The sequence below is a fragment of the Elephas maximus genome, chromosome 16, assembly GCF_024166365.1.
Source record: "Elephas maximus indicus isolate mEleMax1 chromosome 16, mEleMax1 primary haplotype, whole genome shotgun sequence".
In the NCBI taxonomy this organism is placed as follows: domain Eukaryota; kingdom Metazoa; phylum Chordata; class Mammalia; order Proboscidea; family Elephantidae; genus Elephas; species Elephas maximus.
This window is the reverse complement of record NC_064834.1, coordinates 13,458,271-13,485,878: the sequence shown is the minus strand read 5'-3', so window position 1 is coordinate 13,485,878 and position 27,608 is coordinate 13,458,271. Positions and strand designations below refer to the sequence as shown.

At 39.7% G+C, this 27,608-nt stretch overlaps 1 protein-coding gene across 2 annotated transcripts in view; it reads left to right on the top strand.

The window, feature by feature from the left end:
* VCL (vinculin) overlaps positions 1-27,608 on the top strand; it is a 118,967-nt gene that overhangs the window by 66,581 nt on the left and 24,778 nt on the right. For both annotated transcript variants that reach the window (XM_049855999.1, XM_049855998.1), the window contains exons 3-10: positions 1,164-1,314; positions 1,693-1,801; positions 5,890-6,012; positions 7,462-7,622; positions 16,359-16,449; positions 17,297-17,444; positions 20,917-21,070; positions 21,819-21,994. In XM_049855999.1, the coding sequence (XP_049711956.1) occupies positions 1,164-1,314; positions 1,693-1,801; positions 5,890-6,012; positions 7,462-7,622; positions 16,359-16,449; positions 17,297-17,444; positions 20,917-21,070; positions 21,819-21,994 (1,113 nt within the window). The remainder of the gene's footprint in view (positions 1-1,163; positions 1,315-1,692; positions 1,802-5,889; positions 6,013-7,461; positions 7,623-16,358; positions 16,450-17,296; positions 17,445-20,916; positions 21,071-21,818; positions 21,995-27,608) is intronic.

The following is a 27,608-nucleotide window of genomic DNA, read 5'->3' as shown; positions in this document are numbered from 1 at the left end:
CTAACCAAAAGGTCATCAGTTTGAATCACCAGCTGCACCTTGGAAACCCAGTGGGGGCAGTCCTACTCTCTCCTATAGGGTTGCTATGAGTCAGAATGGACTGGATGGCAACGGGTGAAAAACAGGTATGATGTCCGTGGTCTAATGCCTTTTGGATTGTTGAAATTCTTATGTTAATTTAATCCTATTTATTAACAGTGCAACGGTGTATTGTACTTGTGGAGCTTTGTATCATTTGATCCTGAGAATAGTCCTGTAAAATAAGCTTTTATTTGCGTGTGAGATTTTCTGTGTCTTTTTGTTTTTAAATAAGAATTCATATTTGGTTAAATATTTTAAATTTAAGTAGTTTGCTCAATATCTTTATAACTTTCTCAGTGATGACATGAAGGGTATATTGAATATGAGATTAGAGGAGTTGATCTATAAGGTCCTTTTCAACTCTGTGTGGATGAGCAATTGAATGAATGAATGCATTTTACTTGTAGGTTTATACATTTTGAGTTCCTCTTCTAAGTGAACCTTCCCAAGTCCTTGGCTGATCTGGTAGTCTATATTAAACTCAAGTTCAGTTATTAATGCTAGTGACCTTTTAATTAACAAGATAATTTTATAGGGCTGTTGTCAGTTTGATAGATTTGCCAAATAAATCCATTTAGCTAGATGAATGAAAAATTCATGCATTACCTCATGCTTTTTCCTTGTGTTTCCTCCTATTCCTTCGCTTTGTCTGGTTATTAAATTTCACTTTACATAATGCTTTGGCATTTTATTTCCAGATGTTAAATCTGAAAATGCTGTTCAAGATTTCAGTTCTTTGTGCAGCATCTTTTTAACATCAGCGTGTATAGGGTGGGGAGGAGTGGGGAAATGAAGTAGTTACGGAGATATAGCAACCAAAAGCAAAAGGCCCCAAACATTTCCTCATCATTTCTTGTTGCCAGGAAATAAGAACAACGGCCCAGTGCAGTGAATGAATGAATGAATGTGCTGCTTTTAGCTGTAAATTTTAAAAACTAGAAACTTAGGTCCTATCATCAACTGGTCTTGGCTGTTTTCCATGTAAGGAAAAATTTGAATTTATGTACTTGCATTTGTATTTGCATATGACATGCTTCTGTGTGGTGACCTCCAGTGAGTTAACTCCATGTTCTTCCCCACAGAGTTGAGAATGCTTGCACCAAGCTTGTTCAGGCAGCCCAGATGCTTCAGGGAGACCCTTACTCAGTGCCAGCTCGAGATTATCTAATCGATGGATCAAGAGGCATCCTCTCTGGCACATCAGACCTGCTCCTCACCTTCGATGAGGCCGAGGTAGGCAATCTGAGGCCTGTGCTGAAATCCCACTTCACTAGTTAGCAGGGAGGGGCTGGACTTGAAGGCTGACCATGAGCCTGGGTACCCCAGGCAGGTTTAGAAGGACTCACAGGCCTTTCTTAGGCCCCTCTCAAAAAACATTTGGAGTTATAGCCCTTTGCTTCTTATTTCCTAATAAAATGTGGTTGTGATATTTACAAGATGGGCGAGCTAATTGTAGACCTCCCCCCAACAAAAGGCTCAGTCTTAAAGATAGTCATGGAGGATTAATGTTTGTTTAGGATGAGAGAAAGCTGAATAACTATGCACCTGCATTATCGTATTTTCCACTAATTGTCTATTCACTTGACTGAATACTCTGAAATAAATTTGCAGGTTCGTAAAATTATTAGAGTATGCAAAGGAATTTTGGAATATCTTACAGTGGCAGAAGTGGTGGAAACTATGGAAGATTTGGTCACTTACACAAAGAATCTTGGACCAGGTTAGTTATATCCAACTTTTCTAATAATTTTTTTATGGCTGGTATACATTTGATCAAACAGGGGACTCCTCCTATAGTCCCCCCCAACCCCCCCTTATTTTTGCAGAAGAAAGATAGTGATGCATTGGGCTTTCCGGTGTCTGCTCTGCTGCTGGAGCTGATGCTACACGTCTAAAGAGGCAACGTCATTGTCTCTGAAAGCTGAACCTGCCTTCTACAAATCCTGGCCTGTCTAATGAATTAAACCAGACATTCAGATGTTGCTGAAGAGTATAGGAAATACTTTTCTATTACTGTAATGTTGTAGGCCACCCTGTATCCTAACCTCTTCATTCCACGTTCCACAGCATTCCTTCACGGTCTGCCAGCTGGCCCGTAGCTCTGTATGACCTCTTAGCTTGCTAATTAGTCCGCCTGCTATTATGGATTCATTCCCGAGCCCAAGGGTGCATAATATCATCAGACCTAGAAGGAGAGAACAGCATTGTGGTTAAATCTCCTTTGGAATGGTTTTTAGACTTCTGAAAATCAAATAGTCAGAATACATGAACAGTTACCAGCTTTCGATGTTATAGACCTATAATGTGAACTTGAGGGTCTTTAAAGTATGAATAAGACCAATGATAAGACACATGAGATATTTAACTTGTCAGTATTAAAAGTCACATACCACCTTATAAAATTCTTGTGACAGAATTTAAAGCTGCCCTTGTAAGGACCTGTCCTAAGTGAAATATTGATTTTTAATTAATATTTTTATGAGGTTTCAGTGTAGTCTTTCTGTAAACTTAACGACAGTTAAGAATTTTTCTGAGTCATCATTGCAGATGACTGGGAAATGGCTTTCCTTGAGGGCTGTAGAGCAGTATGCTTTAAACTTTCTCATATTACTCGAAAACAGTTTTTCCCCAAATGAAATTTTACACAGAATCCCAACATATAAAAGACAAAAGTAGAGCTACTTTGGGTGAAGCAGGGGCAGCCCCACCTTTCTGCTTCCCTCTGGTTTTCCTTGGTGGTCTCCGGGACAACTTGAGAAACCCTTGCAGCAGTTTGATAATCAAAGCTTTAGAGAATCACACAGCAGCTTTGAATAATAACCAAAGTAAACAGAAAGTGCTAGCGGGCTGATTCTAAAACACCAGATGCTTTCAAACACTGTCATCACCAGAATTATTTTTATAATATTTCTATTTGTTTCTAATTATGAAAGTAGTGCATACTTATTTTGACAAATTGGAAAGACAGAAAAAATATGAAGATGAAAACAAAACACATCATTGTAGTTCTTGAGACTTTTTCTAGCTGCCGGATTCTTAGTTCCAGGTTCACGTGATATTCTTATGCAGCGTGAGTACTGTGCCTAGATGTATGGCATTAAACCTGTACCAGTGGTAGCCTGGCAAAATATTTTTTTTCTGACTTAAAAATTTATTTTTTACAAAAACATATTTCTTTATTTCAACATTTTTTCAATTGTGAATATATTTATGTCAAGTGTAAAAATCATATTGTGTTGAGAATTTACATTGAATAATTCTTTTATTGAAAAGAATAAGACTGATTTAAGTCAGAACTGTCCTGAAAAATTCTATATTGTAAATACGAGAGTTGTGATAGTGTCTGTCCTTTAAATAAGCAGGCAGTACTTCCGATCCAAATTCCAATGACATTTTTTAATGTGATGGAGAAACGAATCACCAACTTCATACGGAAGGGAAAGAAGCCCCGCATAAGCAAAGCATTACTGAAAAAGAAGAAGAAACTGGGAGGCCTCACTCTACCTGATTTTAGAACCTATTATACAGCCACAGTAGTCAAAACAGCCTGGTACTGGTACAACAACAGGCGCATAGACCAATGGAACAGAATTGAGAACCCAGATATAAATCCATCCACATATGAGCAGCTGATATTTGACAAAGGCCCAGTGTCAGTTAATTGGGGAAAAGATAGTCTTTTTAACAAATGGTGCTGACATAACTGGATATCCATTTGCAAAAAAATGAAACAGGACCCATACCTCACACCATGCACAAAAACTAACTCCAAGTGGATCAAAGACCTGAACATAAAGACGAAAACGATAAAGATCGTGGAAGAAAAAATAGGGACAACGTTAGGAGCCCTACTACAAGGCATAAACAGAATACAAAACATTACCAAAAATGACGAAGAGAAACCAGATAACTGGGAGCTCCTAAAAATCAAACACCTATGCTCATCTAAAGACTTCACCAAAAGAGTAAAAAGACCACCTACAGATTGGGAAAGAATTTTCAGCTATGACATCTCCGACCAGTGCCTGATCTCTAAAATCTACATGATTCTGTCAAAACTCAACCACAAAAAGACAAACAACCCAATCAAGAAGTGGGCAAAGGATAAGAACACGTACTTCACTAAAGAAGATATTCAGGCAGCTAACAGATACATGAGAGAATGCTCTTGATCATTAGCCATTAGAGAAATGCAAATTAAATCTGCGATGAGATTCCATCTCACTCCAACAAGGCTGGCATTAATCCAAAAAACACAAAATAATAAATGTTGGAGAGGCTGCGGAGAGATTGGAACTCTTACACACTGCTGGTCGGAATGTAAAATGGTACAACCACTTTGGAAATCTATCTGGCGTTTTCTTAAAAGTTAGAAATAGAACTACCATACAACCCAGAAATCCCACTCCTCGGAATATACCCTAGAGAAATAAGAGCCTTCACACGAACAGATACATGCACACCCATGTTATTGCAGCTCTGTTTACAATAGCAAAAAGCTGGAAGCAATCAAGGTGTCCATCAACGGATGAATGGTTAAATAAATTGTGGTATATTCATACAATGGAATACTACGCATCGATAAAGAACAGTGATGAATCTGTGAAACATTTCATAACATGGAGGAACCTGGAAGGCATTATGCTGAGCGAAATCAGTCAGAGGCAAAAGGACAAATATTATATAAGACCACTATTATAAGATCTTGAGAAATAGTAAAAACTGAGAAGAACACATACTTTTGTGGTTACGAGGTGGGGAGGGAGGGAGGGTGGGAGAGGGTTATTTACTGATTAGTTAGTAGATAAGAACTACTTTAGGTGAAGGGAAGGACGATACTCAATACACGAAAAGTCAGCTCAACTGGACTGGACCAAAAGCAAAGAAGTTTCCGGGAGAAACTGAATGCTTCATAGGTCAGCGGAGCAAGGGCAGGGGTCTGGGGACTATGGCTTAAGGGGACTTCTAAGTCAATTGGCAAAATAATTCTATTATGAAAACATTCTGCATCCCACTTTGAAATGTGGCGTCTGGGTCTTAAATGCTAACAAGCGGCCATCTAAGATGCATCAATTGGTCTCAACCCACCTGGATCAAAGGAGAATGAAGAACACCAAGGTCACACGATAACTATGAGCCCAAGAGACAGAAAGGGCCCCATGAACCAGAGACTTACATCATCCTGAGACCAGAAGGACTGGTTGGTGCCCGGCCACAACCGATGACTGCCCTGACAGGGAGTACAACAGAGAACCCCTGAGGGAGCAGGAGATCAGTGGGGTGCAGACCCCAAATTCTCATAAAAAGACCAGACTTAATGGTCTGACTGAAACTAGAGGAATCCCGGCAGTCATGGTCCCCAAACCTTCTGTCGGCCCAGGACAGGAACCATTCCTGAAGACAACTCATCAGACATGGACGGGACTGGACAATGGGTAGGACAGAGATGCTGATGAAGAGTGAGCTACTTCTATCAGGTGGACACTTGAGACTGTGTTGGCATCTCCTGTCTGGAGGGGAGATACGAGGGTAGAGAGGGTTAGAAACTGGCAAAGTTGTCACGAAAGGAGAGACCGGAAGGGCTGACTCATTAGGGGGAGAGTAAGTGGGTGTATGGAGTAAGGTGTATATAAGCTTATATGTGACAGACTGACTTGATTTGTAAACGTTCACTTAAAGCTCAATAAAAATTATTAAAAAAAAATAGGCAGTTTGTTGGACTTTCATAGTAATTCATAATAGATTTAGGCTGAGAAAACCTGGATCGCTCTTCTCCTTACCCTGCGCACTTTGTCTGTTCTGCACAAGGAATGACAAAGATGGCCAAGATGATTGACGAGAGACAGCAGGAGCTCACCCACCAGGAGCACCGAGTGATGCTGGTGAACTCAATGAACACCGTCAAAGAGTTGCTGCCAGTTCTCATTTCAGGTATTCCCTGCTTTTACTTTATTTATAGGAAAAAAGTGTTAACCTGTTCCAAACTCTGAGTTCATTTTCTTTCGCTGCTTCTTTGCATGTCTTTCACTCAGGGAAAAAGTAAGATGTGGCTGGTCAGATATTACGTGATGCCTGCAGCCGATGGGCTGAGAGCCAGTGTTCATCTTCTCTCATACGCCGCTTATCCTGCTCTGTGATTGAAACTTCCCTTCTGTGGCCCAGTTCTGTTCTGAGGCTCTAACAGGCCCTCTTCCTGGCATGTGGAATTGCCTCTAGAAACTCTAGTCTTGGATGTATGAATTTTGACACCTTTATTTGCATTATGCAAAACAGCTAGGAGCACTGTCATAAAGAAGTGAGCCAGAGTTCTTTCCAGTGTTGTGTTAACACAGTTTTACCTAAAAGATATTTCACTGTTCTCTACTGAGTAGTTAGTTTCTACACTGTGGCCATATCAGTTCTGCAGTCACCAGCTGGGACCACCTTCCCATTGGGCAGAGCTCAGAAATGCAAACACAGTGGCTGCTCTATTATCGAAAGGGATTGCACTTATTGTCTAGTATGTGCCAGACACCTCATGGTTACATGCATTACTCAGACTGTGGACAAATTAGTTCAACCCTCAGAAGGCAGCCTTATTTTCAAAATTTTATGATGCATGTCACTGTGACCCCTGCTACTGCTTGCCTGCTTTGGCATGTGAGATAGTAGCTAAAAAAGGAGACATGAGTGTAAGGGTTCAGAACGACCTTACATGAATTAGAAAACAATTTTATAATCGTGGAAATATGTTTGGAGGCCAACTTTTCTATATGCGAGAAGGGCGGTTGGGAGGAGGGTTTCTTTCTAACCTGGTCAGTAAAGTGTTAATCTGTATTTTTAAATTTTTAATAATTTTAATTATTTTCTTCACTGCTTCATATTATTTCTTTTTCTTCTTCATCTTGTTTGGGGGTTAGACACTGCTACATGTTGAGAGAAATCCTGGAAGATAAATTCTACACCTTGGGGTTTTCCCTTGAGATTGGGGGCAGCAGGATGCTCCACTCACAGTTTTACTATTTTAATTTTGTCCCATTAGGCTCGTATTGGATGGGGTCAGGGGTAGGGCCAGGATGATAACTGATTTAGGAGAAGATTGGGTATTTTGTGATTCTAAGTCATCACTATATGGATGTTGAATTAGTTCCCTAGTCATCTTGTGTGATATTATGAACCTTGAGTTTTCTTTACAGTGAAAATTGTTGATGTTGGAACATTACTGGTAGACTTGGCAGTGTTCGTTTTGTATATTCTTAAGAACTTTGAATCCCAAAGCATGTGTTCAAAGCATGGATGGGGCATCTTGTGTGGATAATGTTATATAAAAAAAACCCAGTGCCATGTTATATAGCAAGATTAAATTCTAAGCTTAGCTTCTGCTTTCGTTTATTTTTATAGCTATGAAGATTTTTGTAACAACTAAAAATTCAAAAAACCAAGGAATAGAAGAAGCTTTGAAAAATCGCAATTTTACAGTAGAAAAGATGAGTGCCGAAATTAATGAGATCATTCGTGTGTTACAACTCACTTCTTGGGATGAAGATGCCTGGGCCAGCAAGGTAAGTATCACTTAGTGGATAAATAAGCACAGTCCCAAATTTTCCCCTCCTAAGGGTTTTGATTGTTACCTGTCTCACATTTTATCTTGTAATTGTGTGTAGCACAAGACAATTCTGATATTAAGAAAGTAATTTCTTCTTTACTTTTATCTCATGGGTTACTACTTGCTGCCTTTGTAAATTTCCTTTCTTACCAAGGTAGATCAGATAGGCATGTGGGATGAATGTTGGTTGAAGGCTGAGATGTCCAGCTTTTCCTTCAGGCTGGAATCTGGAGGAATTCTGGTGTGGTACACATTCCCCTTACAGAGGGCTGGGCCAGGAAATGCAGCCATATATGTAGGTGGTTGTTGCTAGGTGACTAAGTAAGATACAGAATACCCCGTGACTCTGGACCATATGAAAAACTTTTCCTCAGTCAACTTTGACACAGAGAAAGCTACAGAGGAAACTCTTGGCATTTCTAGATGTGCCCCTTGATCATTCTGTTTTCTGCGAGGAAAACTTTATTGAAATATTAATTTCACATTCATCAGTTAGTTTGAGGGGCCCCTTAATAGGAAACCTTAATTAAAATACTAGTTTTCACATTCATCAGTTAGTTTCAGGGGCCCGTTCTCTCTCTGTCTAGAATCTCTTCTTGGACTCCAAAGGGGTTGGTGGATTCCTTCTAGAGCCTGTCAGCAGTGGTTTTGTGTTCTGCACTGGGTTGGCTTCTCCCCTGAAACTCTGTGAAGAAAGCCTCCAGATCTCGGGGAACAGAGACACTTGGATTGACACTTCCCTTGTAGCAGCCCAAGATGCAGGCAGTCATGTGAATACACGGTTTCCATGGTCCATCTTTCCCAAGTGTGACCCAAACGCTGTGTCCAGGGCCACCCAGCAGTTAGAGCTAAAGAGGGAGTTTTGTAGTATGGCTTCCATTCAGTGTCCAATAGGGCCATGGCTATCCTCCAGGAAACCTATAAGGTAAGGTCAAAGTTGGGACCTGGTATCACCAGCCCTCTGTCTTGGTGCTCAGAAAGCTAACCTAGATATGCAGAATAAATTAGCCAGTGTATCTTAAGTGCAGTTTGCTTACAGAAGTGTTTTCTCATTGACGAGAAGGACTTGAACCATTCTAAGACTGTTTTAAATCTGTATGGTAAAACCTTTTAAAGTCTTTGATATTTTACTTAATTCTGCTTTTTGCACACTTGACAACGTTCACTTCCCTGTTATGACTTCTTTATGCATCTTTTTTTTTGTTGTCGTTCTCGTTTGTTTTATTTTTCTCACATTTAGAAGGTAAGCTTTCTCTTGCGCTCTAGTTTCTTTTTTGCTTAAAAAGAGAATAAGCATGTCTGTGAGGTTTTTATGCTGTGTGCTGTGCCTTATTCCGTGTGCAGGTGTGTAACACTGTGCTCGACTCTGTGGCAGGATGGGATTGAGTATTGGACTCTGGGCTATGCTAGCGGACTGTTGGACTCTCAGCTACAGCCAGATAGCTAATTGAGCTATTTCTTTGGGGGAAAATAAAAGGAAAGACATTATTGTGGGATTTCAGGCCTTCAGTATTTGGTGGATGCTTTCATCTTTTGAGCAGGCTTCTGAGAACTGTTTTGGCCTGGTCGTATCTGCTGACTTCATTGAGGGATTGGCTTTGCTCTTAGGAAAGGAGACTTGTGACTGATGCCGCCTGTTTATTTGCCTCTCCCACCAGTCTCCTTTGCAGGCTCTGGAGTTTTGCTTTTGGGTATCTGTCACTGTTTAAGCCATAATGAAAAGGAAAGGGGTAGGCTAGAGAGGTTAGGTGAGGTACCTGTCTTTCTTAATAATCCGAGGCTTCAAAATCAAAAAGAAGTAAGGTGTATCTAAAGAGTTCCCTAACTTCAGCTGCTGGCTCACTGCATGCTCTGCTGTCTACACTGTGAATCAGGTATAGTTCTCCTTGACCTCCTGCTCCCCTACCCTAATCTCTTTCCGTATTCTCTTGCCTTTGCTTCTAGCAAATGACAGACAGTAAGCAATAAGGAGGAGCAGGCACTGCAACCTTAATCCTTCAGTGTTTTCAGAGGGGAAACTCATCATTTATTTTGTGCAAGTGCGATCAGGAGCTACTTCTTAAAAAAAAAATATATATGTATATATATACACACACACACACACGGTCAGTTAGGTTTTTGAGGACTAGGGTTAGGCACTTGGGATATGTAAGAGGACTAGACCTGGTCCCCATTGTGTGCAGTCTTGTACTGTCCAGTTTTATGCCTATCTGGAGGAAACAGCTTGTTAGGATGCTCTAAAACTAAGTTTGTCAGGAGTGAAAAAGTAAAAGCAATTAGTTCACACACACACACACACACACACACAAAAGCTGAAGTACATAATGACATCAGAATAAGCAAGAAACTATTTTTATTAACCTAATTTTGCCTTTGTTATACATTTACCTGGTTCAAAAATCAAATTGCTGTAAAAAGACATACATGGCGAGTCTCACTCCCAACCATGTCCCTATCTACTCCACGCTCCCTCATTCCCTGAAAGCATTTTTATTAGTTGCAAGAATATTTAGAAAAAAATAATTAACTCGAAAATGGGGTAACTAGAATTTTGGTTATCTTTCAGCTTAGCACTGTAAGCAGTGAGCTAATCAAGGACCTAGTACCTGGCCCTGACCACTGGGTCCCCCTTCTGGTTAATGCATACAGTATTTTTCACCTCTTTTTGCCCCTACCAATAAATAACTTTGTCCTACCATACTTGTTTCATGCTTCCACACTGGTGCAGTTTTCTTCTGGAAAGTGATCGTTCCTCTAGAAAAGTAGGGGAAGGAACTAAGTGGAAAAAAATCCTGGTCAGGTACATCTTGCCAAGCAAGTTCAGGTTTTAAAGAGGCAGCGCAAAGGTTAGCTGATCATTTTATGTTTTACCCTAGATAGATTCACATTGCAGATTTGTAAGTTTAAAAGTAACTTTGTCTTTAAGCCTCTTGTTTTATTTTGAAAATAAAAATGGTCCCATCCTTAAATCAGTAATCATCTTGTAATGATCATTAAAAATTAATTTAGCACTTTTCCTGGGAATCCTTATTAAAAAAAAGAATTTGTGAGTTAAACACAACTCTGATTCTACCCTGTGTAAATTTAGCGCTGTATATTTGCAGTTTTTTATAAATCTTAGTAGTTTTATTTGTCTTAATATGACTTGTATCTTGATGCATATTGAGAATTAAGAGGAAGTGAGAAAAAATTTAAAAGTTTTTAATGGTTGATTTTTAATTTTGAAAAAGGATACGTGAGCTTTTTTTTATCTCTCAGTGTTTTATTTTAGCAGCTTAGAACTATGCAAGATTCCTGTCTTTGGGTTGGTGATAAATAGTTAATTTATGCATTTACACTTTTTATCTGGTTAAATGCTCGGCTGCTAACCAAAAGGTTGACGGTTCAAATCCACTCAGAGGCACCTGGGAAGAAAGGCCTGGTGATCTTCTTCTGAAAGGTCACTGTCATTGAAAACCCTGTGGAGCACAGTTGTACTCTGAAACACACGGGGTTGCCATGAGTTGGCATTGACTCAACAGCAACTGGGTGTTTTGTTTTTTTGTAATCTCTCCAAAAGGAGAAAAGCCCAAAATATCAAAGGAATTGATGTTTCCCTTCTGATCTAAGAGACACTTTAGTAGTAACATCTGATTGTATGTATATAGATGGAATAGATTTTTAGAGCTAGGAGAGTATCCTTAGAGATGAGAAACTGAGGCCCAGGGAGAGTAACTTGCCTGAAGGCTCAGGGCCAGACGACTTTGTCTCATCATTGTTTAAGAGGCTTTTTTTTTTTTTTTAACTGCCCAATCTATTCTTTTCAGAAATGTCTTAGTTTACAACACTGATTTGGGGATAGAAATGTAGTCAGGAAAGGGGTGGAATGGAATGGGTTAGGGAGGGGAGTATGTTAGCAGAAGAAGGAACAGAAGTGAGAAAGAGAAGTCTTTATTCCCCATATTTTGTTTTCTGGAGCCTGGGATTGCAGTACTTCACTTCTGTGACTGCAGTTCTTCTTGGTTGTCTATAGGAGGAACTTAGTATTATTTGTAGGTGTTCCTGAGGCCTAAATTTTATTAAAATTTAAGAGTGTTTCAGTTCCTGAAAAAACATTCAAAAAGGGGTTCTTTTAGGTTGTCCTTCTACCTTTCGGAATGTGGGAGAGAGGGCCAAGGCACTGCAGTCTGTCCATTTAAAATTGACCTAGGAGTTTTATGGTAAAAGGAGTAGGGGACCAGATCCCTGATAGCTATCCCCAAACCTCATGACTAGACCTGGTCTTTTTATACCCACTCTAAAAATAACACACTAGATAAGAGATCAGTGAAGACTTTTTCTCTTCCAAGTTTGAGTTTTTACAGAAAAAAATATTCAAATGAAGGGATAGTTTTTACTCTTTTACTTCTTACCCAGACTGTACTTTGGGTACTTAGATTTATATGAAAAGGTTTAACAAAAAGCTTTGTGGTACATGTGATAGTTGACCACGAGGGTTATGATTATTTTCACCCTTTATATATATGTCTCAAAATTGACTTCTCCTATTCTTAGTTCCTCAGTGAATTTGTTTATATCTTATCCAACGTTAGTGTACTCCTTATACTTGTAAGTAGTGCATTGTCTCTCACTGTTATAAATACTGCCCTTCGAAAGAAATATCTGTGAGATTCTCAGATCAAGATACCTGTTCCCATAGACACTTTAGTTTTTAATAGATATGTCATTAAAACGTATCATCTTTAAGTGATTTTTTATAACCTGTTTGTCTTAGCCAGAGCCCTGGTGGTGCAGTGGTTAAGAGCTGCAGTTTGAATCCACCAGCCACTACTTGGAAACCCTGTGGGACAGCTCTACTCTGTTCTATAGGGCTGCTATGAGTCGGAGCTGACGTCATGGCAACAGGTTTGGATTTTTTTGGCTTTTTGTCTTAGTTATCTAGTGCTGCTGTAACAGGAATACCACAAGTGGGTGGCTTTAACAAACAAATTTATTTTCTCACAGTTTAGAAGTCCAAATCCAGGACAATAGCTCTAGGGGAAGGCTTTCTCTTTTGACTCCTTCTCAGCCTTTCTTTCTTGGTTCCTTGGAGAGCTCATGTGACTTGACATCTATCTTTCCACACCTCTGCTTGCTTTCTTGCTTGCTCAGTTTGCTCTCTTTATATATCAAAAGAGATTGACTTAAAACACAGTCTACACTAATACTGCCTCATTAACATAACAACCCATGCCAATTTCGCAAGTCAAAGATGTGGTAAAACCCCTGTGAAACTGTATACTGAAAAAAAAAGATTAGTATATACAAGTAAGCCTGTGCATACCTTGGTTATTGGGTAGTCTGTCCCTGTTTAGGATTTAGGATTTATAGCACGTATTTTTTAGAGGATACAGTTCAATCCATAACACTGCTGTATTCCAGAAAGAATTGAAGATGGCCCTTTCAGTGACTGTTCTAAATCTCCAAAATTATCTAAAAGTCAAGCTCTGAATTAAAAGCTATTAAAAACTTTGATAACAATTGAAATTCTCTGTTTTAAAATACAGTTTCATTCCAAATTTGCCATTGATTCTTTTTGGAGCAAATTACTCACTTCCTGAGAATCACATTCTTTCCTTGCTGTGGAGTGACCATTCAAGCTTTATAAGGGAGGGGGAAAAAAAAAAAAGATTTGTGAGGATGCTGAATAGAGCAAAGCCAATTTTTCCACTGTGTTTCAGATCATTTGGGAGCAGTGGAGAATAAGAGCAGTTATTTAGGCTAGTGAGGATTATAAATTAGATTTCTAGAGCTTCGTTTCTGGGCAGAATTAAACAAAACCAAAATTAACAAGGCAGGGGTTTACGAGTTATTGTAGAATGTTAGTGGATGCTCTGACAGGGATCACAATAGAGAGTTCCAGGCAGAGTGGAGAAATATGTAGAACACAATACTAACTCACAAAAAAGAAAAAAGAAAAAAAAAAAAGACTAACTTACTGGTTTGACAGAGACTGGAGAAACCCTGAGAGTATGGCCCCCGGACATCCTTATAGCTCAGTAATGAAGTCACTCCTGAGGTTCACCCTTCAGCCAAAGATTGAAAAAAAACCCAGCGCCATCAAGTCGATTCTGACTTTAGACAGACCCAAAAAAGCAAAATGAGACTAAATGGGCACAGCAGCCCAGGGACAGGGATGAGAAGGCAGGAGGAGCAGGAAACTAGTAATAGGTAACCCCAAGGACAAGAAAGGGAGAATGTTGACATGTTAGGGGGTTGGCAACCATGTCACAAGACAATATATGTATTAACTGTTTCATGAGAAGCTAGTTTGCTCTGTAAGCCTTCATCTAATGTACAATAAAAAAAAAATATTAAAAAAAAGAAAGAATGTCGGAGGAATGCTTGGTAACTCCCTTCGGTTAAAGAAAAAACTTCTGCGCGTTGCCTGGTATAAAATAAAGAGGGCTGGCGTCCACAAACCCGAGATCCAACTGGCTTCTAGGGTTTAGCAGGCCTGTGGCTTGGGCGTGTTACTTAACCTGTCTGAGCCCCTATTTCTTAATTCATACAGTTAAATTACATTTAAATTTGAGGTTTAATGAGATAATGAGAGAAAAAATGCCTAAAACAGAACCTAACATATAGGAAATGCTCAATAAAAGTTAGTTACCACTAGTCAGCTTTTAATTATTAAAATTTATATTATATTAAAAAAAATGCCTGGTATATTATAATATAATTTCTAACCTTAGTTTCCCTTTAAATTTAATTTTTGAAATGTAATATTTTCTCACTGAAAATATAAATGTGTTAGTGAAATGGTTATTAATAGGTCTTAAATATTTTTACATTGACATAATTTCTATTCTCCAGCGTGTGCATGCTTCCTAAGTAAGAATCTGTGATTTTTTATCTGTACCTAGACAAAGTCCTACAACAGGCTGGACCCTAAAGCCTATCCAGGTTGACCCTCTAAGGTTAGGAGTTGCCTGAGGCAATCTTGAAAAAGGTATTGATTTGGGCCTTGATAAATTGGAATTAAGCTAAAGTTATTTATTTATTTATTTTAATTAAGCTTTTTTTTTTTTAAATTAAGCTAAATTTGACCTTTGTATTGTATTTCTGTTTTTATAATAATTTAGATCACTTCTCTTTAAGTGTTATGGCTGAGAATTTGGTATTTAGAGCCTTAGATAGTGCTATCAAGGTTACAAAAACCAAACCTGTTGCCATCAAGTCGATTCTGACTCATGAAAACCCTATAGGACAGAGTAGAATTGCCCCATAGGGTCTCCAAGGAGCGGCTGGTGGGTTTGAACTGCCGACCTTTTGGTTAGCAGCCATACTCTTAACTACTGCGCCACCAGGGCTCCATAATAAAAATAGCAGGGGAATAATCCATCTCAGTTTACATGGGGAATCCTAAAGCCGAGAGTAGTATAATTTGAATAAGCAGGTTGGAAAAGCAGCATCAGGCTGCTGACTTTAGACGTAACTATGAGCTCGGCTGTTAACCAAAATGTCAGCAGTTTGAATCCACCAGCCGCTCCTTCGACACCGTGTAGGGCAGTTCTGCTCTGTCCTGTAGGGTTGCTGTGAGTCGGAGTCGACCTGATGGCAAGGAGTTTGGTTTTCTGTTTGGTGTGAGTGCTCCCAGTGCTTACATCTGCTAGGCTGTCTTGTTAGCACTGGAAATGAGGGTGCTCCTGGTGCCCCCGCGTGGGGGACTGGTGGTGCAGCACCTTTAAGAAGCCCAGGGAGTTAAGGCATTAGCGTTTTGGAGGTTAGTTCCGTGCTTTGATGGATTAGACTCTGTCAGAATCAGTTCCCTAGATCGAAAGGGAGATGGGCTGACTTTTCATGTGTTAAAGATACTTCAGCGATGGCCATTCTCTCAGTTCTGAGGACGAGTGTTTGGGAATTTGTGAATTGTGCATTTTTCTGTATTTAAAAAAGTCTTATTAAACTTTTTTTAAGCGAGTAGTCTTTTGTCTCAGCTTGTCACGTGTAGCCTGGAAGGTAAAGGCTTTATGGTAGTCCTCATGAATCCTGGTTGTAACACTGAGACCCACTCACTTTATCTGGCCTCCTCTTCTAGGTTAGGGATGGCAAGGAAACGAAGCCTAAGAAAGGCAGGGAAGGCCAGAAAAACACTTCTTTCTTATATTTAGCAGTTCAGTTGAATTAAAAATAAATTCCTAGATTAACATTTTGAATTTTTCCCAGTCAGTAATTCAGAGTTTTTCAGGTTAGTTAACTGTAGCGAAACATCATCCAGTATGTGTGTGTGTGTATTTCTAGACAAGATGCAGAAGAACTGATTTGTGGCACCACATACTAAGGAGGCTTCCCTCGGGGGGCGGGGGGGTGCTTTGGCAGGGCTGCAGTACGTGAATGTTGACTAGTGGAAAGGCTGATGATGAGGCATGTGACAACAGGCCTTTTTCCTGCTGGAGACATTAAACATCTTTTGGCTTGAGCGATTTTAGCAGTTTTCATAGTTTTAGCAACAGGGACACCAGGAAACAGAATAGAATTAACCAAAGACTTGCATGCAAGATGCTGCATTTTGACAGAAATAAGAGTTGTGGTGTGAAGAGAGTATCTTTAAGGCCGTTGGAGGACTACCTTAGCTATTGTTTGCTAATACTGTAACTTCTCCTTGTCTTATTTTGTGTCATGGTATCTCAATTTTTGCAAAGAAAATCATTGCGAGAATTTCTATTCAAAGGACACTGAAGCCATGAAGAGAGCATTGGCCTCCATAGACTCCAAACTGAACCAGGCCAAAGGTTGGCTCCGTGACCCCAGCGCCTCCCCAGGTAACCCTCTGGCTCTGCTTTTCTGATATATACCACAAAAAGTTAAAAACCAAGCAAACAAAATGAAAGCAAGAGACAAAGGAAGGAGGAAGGGCGGGAGGACAGACCTCGCTTGCACTTTCATAGTCCGGGGATAACTGCTGTCACGTTTTGGAACATCCCCGTATCCCATTCTCTGATAGTTTTAGCTGAGTGAGGCACTGCCGGGCCTTAAAAAGGTTGAAGGGCATAGACTATATCACCTCCTATCGTGGAGAAGTAAACCAGGCTGAGCTGGGTGTTCTTTGTAAATGTATTGGTTCACCCCTTCCTTGAATTAGAAAGGTAACTGTTTTGAATAAAAGCTCTTCATATTTCCATTGGGCAGGCTTCCATTTATGCCCACAAGTACTTAATTAAGCAAATTAAATGATGATGCCAATAAGAATTGGAAAGCGATGTTGACTGCGTAAAAACAGGTTATTGAACTAGGCTTTATAGATTTTCTAATCTAATATTTATTCAGTGTTAGATCAGTATTTGAACGAATGGGAAAAGCCTAATGGAGGTGCTAAGTACTATTAAATGGTTAGAGTCTTTTTTCATCACCCCTGTCTTTACCACAAGTTGCTTAGTATCTCCAGATAGATATGGTTCCAAGCATCTTATTTAGAAATGTCTGTGGCTGAAACCTCACCCCACAGTTGTAAGGGCTCTGTTTGGCTGTTAGCTATCAGATGTATTGCCTGCTATTCACTTGTCATTTAAAATCATCTGTCCCTTCATGAATGAAATAACTTGTAAAGTATCTTCTCTAAATAATTAATGTGTCAACAATGTAGATATTGAATAGCTCTTTTCATTTTAGGGGATGCTGGTGAGCAGGCCATCAGGCAGATCTTAGATGAGGCTGGAAAAGTCGGTGAACTCTGTGCAGGCAAAGAGCGCAGAGAGATCCTGGGCACGTGCAAAATGCTGGGACAGATGACAGATCAAGTGGCTGACCTCCGAGCCAGGTAAATACCTCAGCTCCTGACAGAGCAGTTATGGAGAATATACAGGATCTCACTCCTAATGGGGTAGTTAGAAAGCAGGTCTCTGCCAGTTTTACTGAATTATCTTTTTGGCTAATAGATAATATAGAGATTATATTTTATTAATTCTTTTGAGATGGAGGTGAACTTTTCCTTTGCTGAAAGTTTTAAAGCATGAAAATACTTTGTGATAGAGTTGAAACTTACTCTGTAATTGCAACTGATAATACAAATCTGGTTTTTCAGTTTCGAGGTATAAGCTTGTGGAAAATAATGGGCAGTGGTGAAGTCTGGCCTGGGTAGATATCTTTAATGAAAGGTGGATACGAAGGAACATAAAGAATGAAAACCTTAGAATTATTTCACATACAGTTTTGAAAATTAGTTAAGTAGGTTATCCTCTAAGTTGGTCATATCTAGACTGTTTTGAGTTTCTATTTCATCATTAATCATTTGGTTTCATAATTTTTTTTACCTCCCATTTCCCCTTCTCAAGTCTTGGCTTTTAGAACTTTTCTTCCATAAATTAAATATGTATAGTCTGCTATTGAAAAAACTGAGTATAATATAGGCTTGTTTGGAACCAATCCATGGAGTCAGTAGAGTTCTAAACGATTCTCATTTGTATGGAGTTTTATATGGACACTAAAAAAAGTTGAAGTATGATAACTCGAATGTAGACACAGTTTAATTTTGTTGTAAGAATGTTGCAGAACATCTTAAAATAATTGGAATACACAGAGGTCCAGACAAACAGGACTCAGGAATACAACTCAAAGTATTGCACATTGTTATAATTGGTCTCAAATGTATTAATATAATAGACTTAAGAAGTCTTAAGATTTTAAAGGATTGGTTGGTAGCCTTTTTGGACCAAGATCACTTTCTTAATCTGATGAACGCCATTAACCTCTATCCAAAAAGATGCATATAAACATGCTCACACAATACTATATATAATTTCCAGAAGTTCATGGATTCACTGTAGCCCTGGAAATTCCTGGGGCTTCAGGTTAAAAGTCTCTCCCTTAAAGGGGAGAAAGAACAGCTTAAATAAACATGAAGTTATTAAGCTCAGTGAGCCTTTTTGTCCTGCTGCGAAGCAGTCTCCCCTGTCGTCAGCGTAACAAGAACCGTGTAGAAGGGACAAAAAGAAATTCTGTTCGCATTCACAGAAATGCCAGTGGACTTTGACAAGATTCTTGGCTTTTCTCATTTTTCACTGCTGGCTCTTTTGTCTGCAGCCTTTTCACAGTGTGGTAGACAGTTTTCACTTGGAGTTCTCCAACACACAGTTGTCTGTGTTTAAAGAAAGGTGAATATGAGCAAGAGAATAAGGTAGTTGCTGTGTGGGCTGGACCGCTAACCTGCAAAGGGAGAAGGTAGGAACAGTGATGAGCAGCCCTGGGCCTGCTTCACCGCGGAGCCTCAGTGTCCACGTACAGTGAAAGACTGAAAAGCTGCCTTCCTGCTACGCCTTCTGAAATATGCTCAGCTGTTTTACATTTTAGTGGCTGAAAAGCAGCAACAGTCTCTTCATTGCTATTCTTCTGTTCCGTGAAGTAGGGTTTTTAGGAGTATGTGTTTTTTCCCTGTGGCACTCAATCAACTTTTTATTTTGAGTGAGAAAGTTTTCACCCCATTAATATTTTTACTTTCTCACAGTTGAACTCTTAAACCGAAACATTCTTCCTCACTCGTTCCTGGATTTGAAGGAAAAAAGCGGGTTAAATCATAGAGAGTATGTTTTCCACTCCACTGCCACGTAAAAAGGGGGCCTCGAGGACAAGCAGAAGGTGCCGTGCTGTATACATCTGTGAGCAGCCCGATTGCCGCCAAGTTGGCTCTGGCCCGCGGAGACCCCGCGTGTCAGAGTGGGACTGTGCTCCGCAGCGTCTTCAGGGGCTGATTTTCTACCCCTTCTGGAAGTAGATCACCAGGTCTTTCTTCTGAGGCACCTCTGGGTGGACTCAAACTGGTAACCTTTCAGTTAGCAGCTGAGCACTTAACTGCTCGCGCCATCCAGGGACTCCTATACATACATACCTCTATAAAATTAATTTATGGAAATCATTACCTCAAGTATTGGTATAGATGACAAATAGAGGTGAACCTAAAAAGAGGATAGATAAATGAATTAATGACGGGTTCGTATTATTAAGGGAAACAAAGATGTTTTAGAGTTCATCCTAAAATTGAAAGTTCAGATTAGGATGATCGACCATGTCGTTCTATCAAATGGTAAAGTTTCCACCCATATCGTACAATTGCCCAGGAAAAAAAAAACCAACAACAGCCAAACCTGGTGCTGTTGAGCCGAATCCAACTTATAGCGACCCTATAGGACAGAGTAGAACCACCCCATAGGGTTTCCAAGGAGTGGCGGGTGGATTGGAACTGCTGACCTTTTGGTTGGCAGTCATAGCTCTTAACCACTGTGCCGCTTTGTGGATAAAAAAAATCTGAGTGTGTATGGGAAATCTTACTTTGTTATTACTTGGAAAGTCTCTTTCACAAGGAAAACAAGTTTCCACTAATTCACATCAATATTTTTAATAGCAGATATCACTTCTCAAAGAGGAAAAGAGTGAAATTAGTTCTTTAGGAACTTGATGGAGAACAAGATTCTTGTACCCATGTGCTCTTCCTCAGTACTAACTGGCTTTGATATTTCTAGATTGCATGGGAGTAGAAAGCAGATATTTAAAAATTATCATTAGGTTCATTATAGTGATAATAATGGCAATAATTCAATAATGATAATAGGTTATATATTTGTATAGCTTTATTGCCAAAATGTTTTCAAGTGTATTTTCTTGATGTTCAGAGAAACTCTGTTCAGTAAGCAGGGCAAGGGCAAGTGTTGTTACCCTCCACCCTTCATTTTATAAGTTAGAAAACTGAAGCCCAGTGAGGTGATGCATCTTAAATCAGCCTCCACAAGGACTAGGAGCCAGGATTGGAACACAGACGTACTTGGTCTGGTTTCAGTAACACTGTGTGTGCTGCCCCTTGAAACACTTCAGTGTATATTGCCCATAACTAGGAGAACCTCATGAGCTGTTTCTGAAGCACACACTACTGTGGTAGCGAGGCCTCCATAGCAATGAAATCACAAGCACAGTTCTCCCCTGAAGTTTGGATTTGGTTGTATGATCACCGCCAAAAGGGAGTCGTTATCCCCAAAATGTGCAGACCTGGGCTTCGTGGTGGTTGTACAATTCTCTGGAGGTAATGTGTGTTTTTAAAAGCAAAGGAGAAGATAGATGGTTTGGGTGTCTTGCTTTGTTTATTTCTGTGTTTTCTTGTGCTATCCCATATTTACTGGGAAAGGCGGCAGGGGGCGGGGAAGACAAGCGTGTTAAGGAAAACAATAGGTACTGCGCTGTTAGGAATCCTTTGCTGGTAAGTATTTGCAGAGTACAACAGCGGTCCACATCTGTATTTTGAGCAGAGGACAAGGAACCTCACCAGTGGCCATGCAGAAAGCCCAGCAGGTGTCTCAGGGTCTGGATGTGCTCACGGCCAAAGTGGAGAATGCAGCCCGTAAGCTGGAAGCCATGACAAACTCAAAGCAGAGCATCGCAAAGAAGATCGATGCTGCTCAGGTAGTGATGTGATCTTCAGGAGGGGTGGGGAAAGCAAAGCTAAAGAGAACTGCCCCATAAATAGCCTCTTTCCTCCCTCCCTCTCTCTACAGCCGTCCTACCTAGGGAAGAAAGGGTAATTTATTTGCTGGTCAATCCAGCCCAGGGGCGGGGATAATGGGCGTTTCTGGTGATGACTGAATCTTAGCCTTTGCCCGTGTTAACACCTCCCCTACAACCACAGGTTTAGACTAATGCTTTTCATGTTTTGAAATAAAGATTTTAATCTTGAATACTTTGGTAAAAAGTAAGCACACTGAGTACCAAGAGAATCTTCATTTCTGATACAGATTACAGTATATGAAAACCGTTCCTTCTCTCAGAACTCTCAACGTTTGGTCAAAGCAGTGTTAAAGGGTGAAAGTTTTCCGATGCTAGCTTACTGTAAAGTGATTTTCGGCATTTCACAAAGAAACACAAATGTTTAAGAAACTTTGAAGTTCATAAGGTGTGATTAATTCAAAGGTGAGATGAATCTTGTGAAGGTATTTTTGAGGATGAAAACAGATAGTTATTAAAATAAAGGAATTGAGTGGATCTTACCTGAGCTAAGAACCCATGTGAAACAGTAAGGATCAGCATTATAAAAATGATTACTGGTGTGCCCAGTGATTGCTTTAGAAATATTTCTGGTGGCCTTGTTAAGTTTAATAAAATGTGGTTCATGAGTGGATCACCGTTTCTTTCTTCCCCTTTTCTATCTGTGTAGAATTGGCTGGCAGATCCAAATGGTGGACCAGAAGGAGAAGAACAAATTCGAGGGGCTTTGGCTGAAGCTCGGAAAATAGCAGAATTATGTGATGATCCTAAAGAAAGAGATGACATTCTACGTTCCCTTGGAGAAATATCTGCTCTGACTTCTAAATTAGCAGATCTACGAAGACAGTATGTATTATTATTATTTTTTTATATTGTACTTTAGATGAAGTTTTACAGAACAAGCTAGCTTCTTATTAAACCGTTATTATACGTATTGTTTTATGACATTGGTTAACAACCCCACGACTTGTCAGCACTTTCCCTTCTCAACCCTGGGTTCTCTATTACCAGCTTTCCTGTCCCTTCCTGCCTTCTTGTCCTTGCCCCTGGGCTGATGTGCCCCTGTAGTCTCGTTTTGTTTTATGGGCCTGTCTAATCTTTGGCTGAAGGGTGGACATCAGGAGTAACTTCATTACTGAGCTGAAATGGTATCCGGGGGCCAGACTCTCGGGGTTTCTCCAGTCTCTGGTCTTTTTTTGTGAGTTAGAATTTTGTTCTACATTTTTCTCTACTTCTGTCTGGGACCCTCTATTATGATCCCTGTCAGAGCAGTCAGTGGTGGTAGCTGGGCACCGTATGGATGTGCTGGACTCAGTCCGGTGGAGGCTGTGGTAGTTGTGGTCCATTAGTCCTTTGGACTAATCTTTCCCTTGTGTCTTTAGTTTTCTTCATTCTCTCTTGCTCTGGAAGGGGTGAGGCCAGTGGAGTATCTTAGATGGCTGCTCACAGGCTTTTAAGACCCCAGAAACTCCTCACCAAAGTATAATAGAGAACATTTTCTTTATAAACTATGTTATGTCAATTGAGCTACATGGTCCCACAGCCCTTAGGCCAGCAATTTGGTCCCTCAGGGAGTTTGGATGTATCTATGGAGCTTCCATGACCTTGCCTTGGACAAGTCGTGCTGGCTTCTCCAGTATTGTGTACTCTCTTACCCATTACCAAAGTTACCACTTATCTATTGTCTATTTAGTGTTTTTCCGCCCCCACCCCTCGCCTCCCTCATAACCATCAAAGATTGTTTCTTTTTGTGTGCAAACCCTTTCATGAGTTTTTACAGTAGTAATCTCATACAATATTTGTCCTTTTGTGACTGACTTATTTCACTCAGCCTGATGCCTTCCAGATTCATCCATGTTGTGAGGTGCTTTGCAGATTCATTGTTGTTCTTTATCATTGCGTAGAACTCCATTGTGTGTATGTACCGTAGTTTGTTTATCCATTCATCTGTTGATGGGCATCTAGGTTGTTTCCATCATTTTGCTATTGTGAACAGTGCTGCAGTGAACATGGGTGTGCATATGTCTATTCATGTGACAACTCTTATTTCTCTAGGATATATTCCTAGGAGTGGAGTTGCTGGATCATATGGTATTTCTATTTCTAGCTTTCTAAGGAAGTGCCATATCATTTTTCAAAATGATTATATCATTTTGCACTCCCACCAATAGTGCATAAGAGTTCCAGTCTCCCTGCAGCTTCTCCAACATTTGTTATTTTCTGTTTTTTTGGTTTGTGCCAGTAAGGCTGGGGTGAGATGGTATCTTATTGTGGTTTTGATTTGCATTTCTGTAATGGCTAGTGATCTCAAGCATTTCCTGAAGTGTCTCTTAGCTGCTTGAATGTCTTCTTTGGTGAAGTGTCTGTTCATTTCCTTTGCCCATTTTTAAATTGGATTATTTGTCTTTTTGTTGTAGAGGTGTTGGATTTCCCTGTAGAATTTAGAGGGTAGACCTTTGTCGGATTTGTAATAGCCAAAAAGTTTTCCCAATTTGTAGGTTCTCTTTTAACTCTTTTGGTGTCGTCTTTTGATGAGCATAGGTGTTTAATTTTTAGAAGATCCCAGTTATCTAGCTTATCTTCTGGATTTTGTGTGTTGCTAGTTATGGTTTGTATCCTGTTAATGCCGTATATTGGAAACCTTGGTGGCGTAGTGGTTAAGTGCTGTGGCTGCTAACCAAGAAGTTGGCAGTTCGAATCTACCAGGTGCTCCTTGGAAACTCTATGGGGCAGTTCTACCCTGTCCTATAGGGCCGCTATGAGTTGGCATTGACCCGATGGCAATGGGTTTGGTTTTGGTTTTTTGGTAATGCTGTATATTAGGGCTTCTAGCATTGATAGTTTTTGGTTTTATATTTAGGTCTTTGATCCATTTTGAATTAGTTTTTGTTTATGGTGTGAGGTATGGTTCTGTTGTTTTTTTTTTTTTTTTTTGCAGATGGCCATCCGGTTTTGCCAGCACGGTTTGTTAAAAGGACCCTTTAAATTACCCTTAAGTAATCAATTTCTTTTTAACCTAAGCACGTACGTACCTACTTAAACTCCCATAGGCCAAATGCATGAATGATACTCCTCCCCTATATTCTCACTGATTCTGTGTGACATGGCTGCATTAGATTTTAAATCTTTTATAAACGACATAAGTGAGATTTCGTGATTTATTTGTGATCACATAGTTTTAAATTAATAGGAAAAGGATGCTAAAGCTCATTTTTTTATTTTTAGGAAAAAAAATTCTAAGCTGGGACTTTTCCTGCACCATCATGTTTGTGTCTTATCTGTTCCCTAGACAGATGAGGAAAATAACTTTTGTGGCTAGCTATGAAAAGCAGGAGTGTGTGTGTGCGTGTGTGTGTGCACGCATGCATGAGAGAGAGAGGTAGACATAAGAAGGTACTTTGTTCCTTCCCAGCAATGTCATTTCTTAAGTTGCAATTATAAGATGTCCCTAAATTATATTTCTTGGGTGATTATTCCTGTAACAACCTCCTCACCACAGCTTCCTCTTCTAAAGACTTTCATGGTACCTACTTAGGTCATTTGGGAAAAAAAGTGTTGTTTTCTTCTTTTGATAGATACTTTTTTTCTCTGAGAAAAACTGCAATAATGCTAATGGAAGGAAAAAAAAAACACTAAGGAGGGGTACAAGACAAAAAGTAAAAGTTGGTCTCTTTCCTACTTCAGTCCTCCAATCCCATTCTCCAGGGATAATTATAGTCAAGCGTCTTGTGAAACACTCCTTTTCATTTAACTTACATGTTTGATTTCATGTTCTTCCATAGGGAATGGCTAGCTATTTTCCAGTGAGAGGTACTTGACAGTTCTTTCAAGTCTTACATTGACTCAGAGGGCAATGTTGGCTGAGAAAACAGACTCCCACCTAGGGTTGCGATGTGGTGGGAGCAGAGTAGATGTGTTTTAGGGAGGAGATTGTGGTGATGGAGCTCAACTTCAGTAACAACTCAAATTTGGTTATATGCCAAGCTCAGTCATTTGGAGATTACTACTCTATGCCTAAAATCTTGAATTATTTAAGTGGAGAACATGTGTAATTTAAGAATTTTAAAATATAATTGTCTACACAGTTGTCTGTTTTCATTAATGTTAACCCTTACTACTCTCAGTTTACGTTCTTTTTAGATTTTAAAATACTCAAAGGCAGAGAATATATTCTCAGGACTTAACTCAAGTCCATATACATAGTAAACCTCATGAAATGTTTCTTAATGATAAAAAGATAATTAATGATAATATGAAGACGTGCTTTTACTACTATTATCATACTGTCATTGGTTATTACTATAACATACATATACACACACACATACATGCATATGCGTACATATATGTAACATCCTGGCAGCAAGCCGTGATCCGTATGAAAACCCTCTTTATCCAGCTTTATAATGAAGAACATTATAGATTTAGAATTATAAAGGTGCTCTTAAGGGAGTACCTAAATTAGTCATTTTTGGAAGACAGGCTAATAATTTCATCTTTACACTGAGACAGATGAGATTAGTGTGAAGTTTGCTTTTCTGTGACTGAATGGACTTGAGCTATGAAATGAGTCAGACTGTATGCTCATGATGGTTAGAATCAGAAGTCTTTGGAATAAGGTTTTGGGGGCAACCCTGGTGGTGTAGTGGTTAAGAGCTACGGCTGCTAACCAAAAGGTCAGCAGTTGGACTCTACCAGGTGCTCCTTGGAAACTCTGTCCTGTAGGGTTGCTGTTAGTTGGAATCGACTCAACGGCAGTGGTGGGTTATCTCCCCTTTATGACATAATTGTGGTTGCTTTTTATTTCTGTGCTGGTGTTCTTGAGGCTTTTCGGTTGTAAGGAACTAGCTTAAGCAAAAAGTGGGGGTTTGTTGAAAGATATACAGTCATGTGCCATGTAACGACCATTTGAGCAAAGTCCGACCACATATACATCCGTGGTCCCAACCCCTGTAAGTCCTATTATATTAAAAATATGAGGTATATACAATGGTTTGTAGTAACAAGTGAGCATTACCTTGCAGTGTGCATCAAAACATTATGATTATTACTGTATTATTATGTTAAAGATGTTTTAGTGTATCTGGAAGTGTTTCTTTAATTTTTTTTATGCAAAGAAAGGTGCACTATATACTATATACCAAGACAAACATTTGACCAACTGACGTTCTATATGAACTGTACCTAACTATTCCAAATTACGTACAAATTCGACTTATAGACAGACTTAGGAAGGGAACTTGTTCGTAATGTGGGGACTGCCTGTATATAATATGATGTTCGCACAACACCCAAATCATTTAACCTCATATTTCACAGGATGTATTGTGGATATAGGTATCTGAAGGAACCCAACAGCTTGAAGTGTGACCAGGTCTTATGGCAACTAGAAGCCCTTTCATCTATCTCTTAGCAGTTGTGTGGTGTCTTTGTTTTTCTCTCTGTGTTGACCTGATTTATTTGGGGCTTCTTCATCTGGCTTTGACCTAGCAGGGCCTAGGCTTAATATGACTTGCCAGCTCTATTCCACCACTGGTTGGCTATGCAGTGTTTGAAGTATGGACCAAGGACCACCTACCTCAGAATCACCTAGGAAGGTTGTTAAAAATGCAAACTCCTGGACCCCACCCCAGACATACTGAATCAGAATCTCTTTTTTAAATCTGCATTTAAAAGTAAGAAGATCCCAGGCGATTTTTATCCACATTGAACTTTGGGAACCACCAGAATCTAATTGGGTGCCTTGCCTGAATGTGGTTTTGTTGTCTTTAAGATAGGTAAGCACCCAGTCCAGTCAGCTGTGGCAAGGATTGGAGATTATATGATACCAACATAAGACAGTACATATGGTAGCTAAAGTGAGGGCTCTGAAGTCTGAGTGCCTGGGTGTGAGTCCTGGCTCCACCACAGTAAGTGATGGGACCTTGAGTAAATTAGCCAACCTTTTTGTGCCTCAGTTTTGGTTTTTTCATGATGGGTCTAATATTGTTTTTTTTTTTTTACCTCACAAGATTGTTGTCAGGATTAAATGAATTCATACAAGAAGAGGTTTTGAGTATTAAATGAGCTAATACAAGAGAGTGTTAGCAACAGTACTTGGCCAAGTTAGGATCAAAAGATAGTACTGCTACTGTTCTACTGTAACTGCTCAAACTACTACTTCAGCAACAAACATGGCTGCTTGGGCCCACCTATAGTAGGTGCTGTGGGACTAGTGTTTTTCAGAGACAGCAGACTAAGGGAGTCAACCAACCTGATGCCCTTGACTGCCCCAAACTCGTACTCAATGTTTTAACTAGGACAAAACAATCTGAATTTAAATAATTTCTTGTTCAAGGTCCAGGTATATAAACCTTTCAAACCAAGTTAGTAATAATGATTGTTTGTCATATGCAATTAAGTCATCTCACTGTAATTACTGTCTCTGTGTGACAAGATGGCCGTTTTGTTTTCCTCTTCA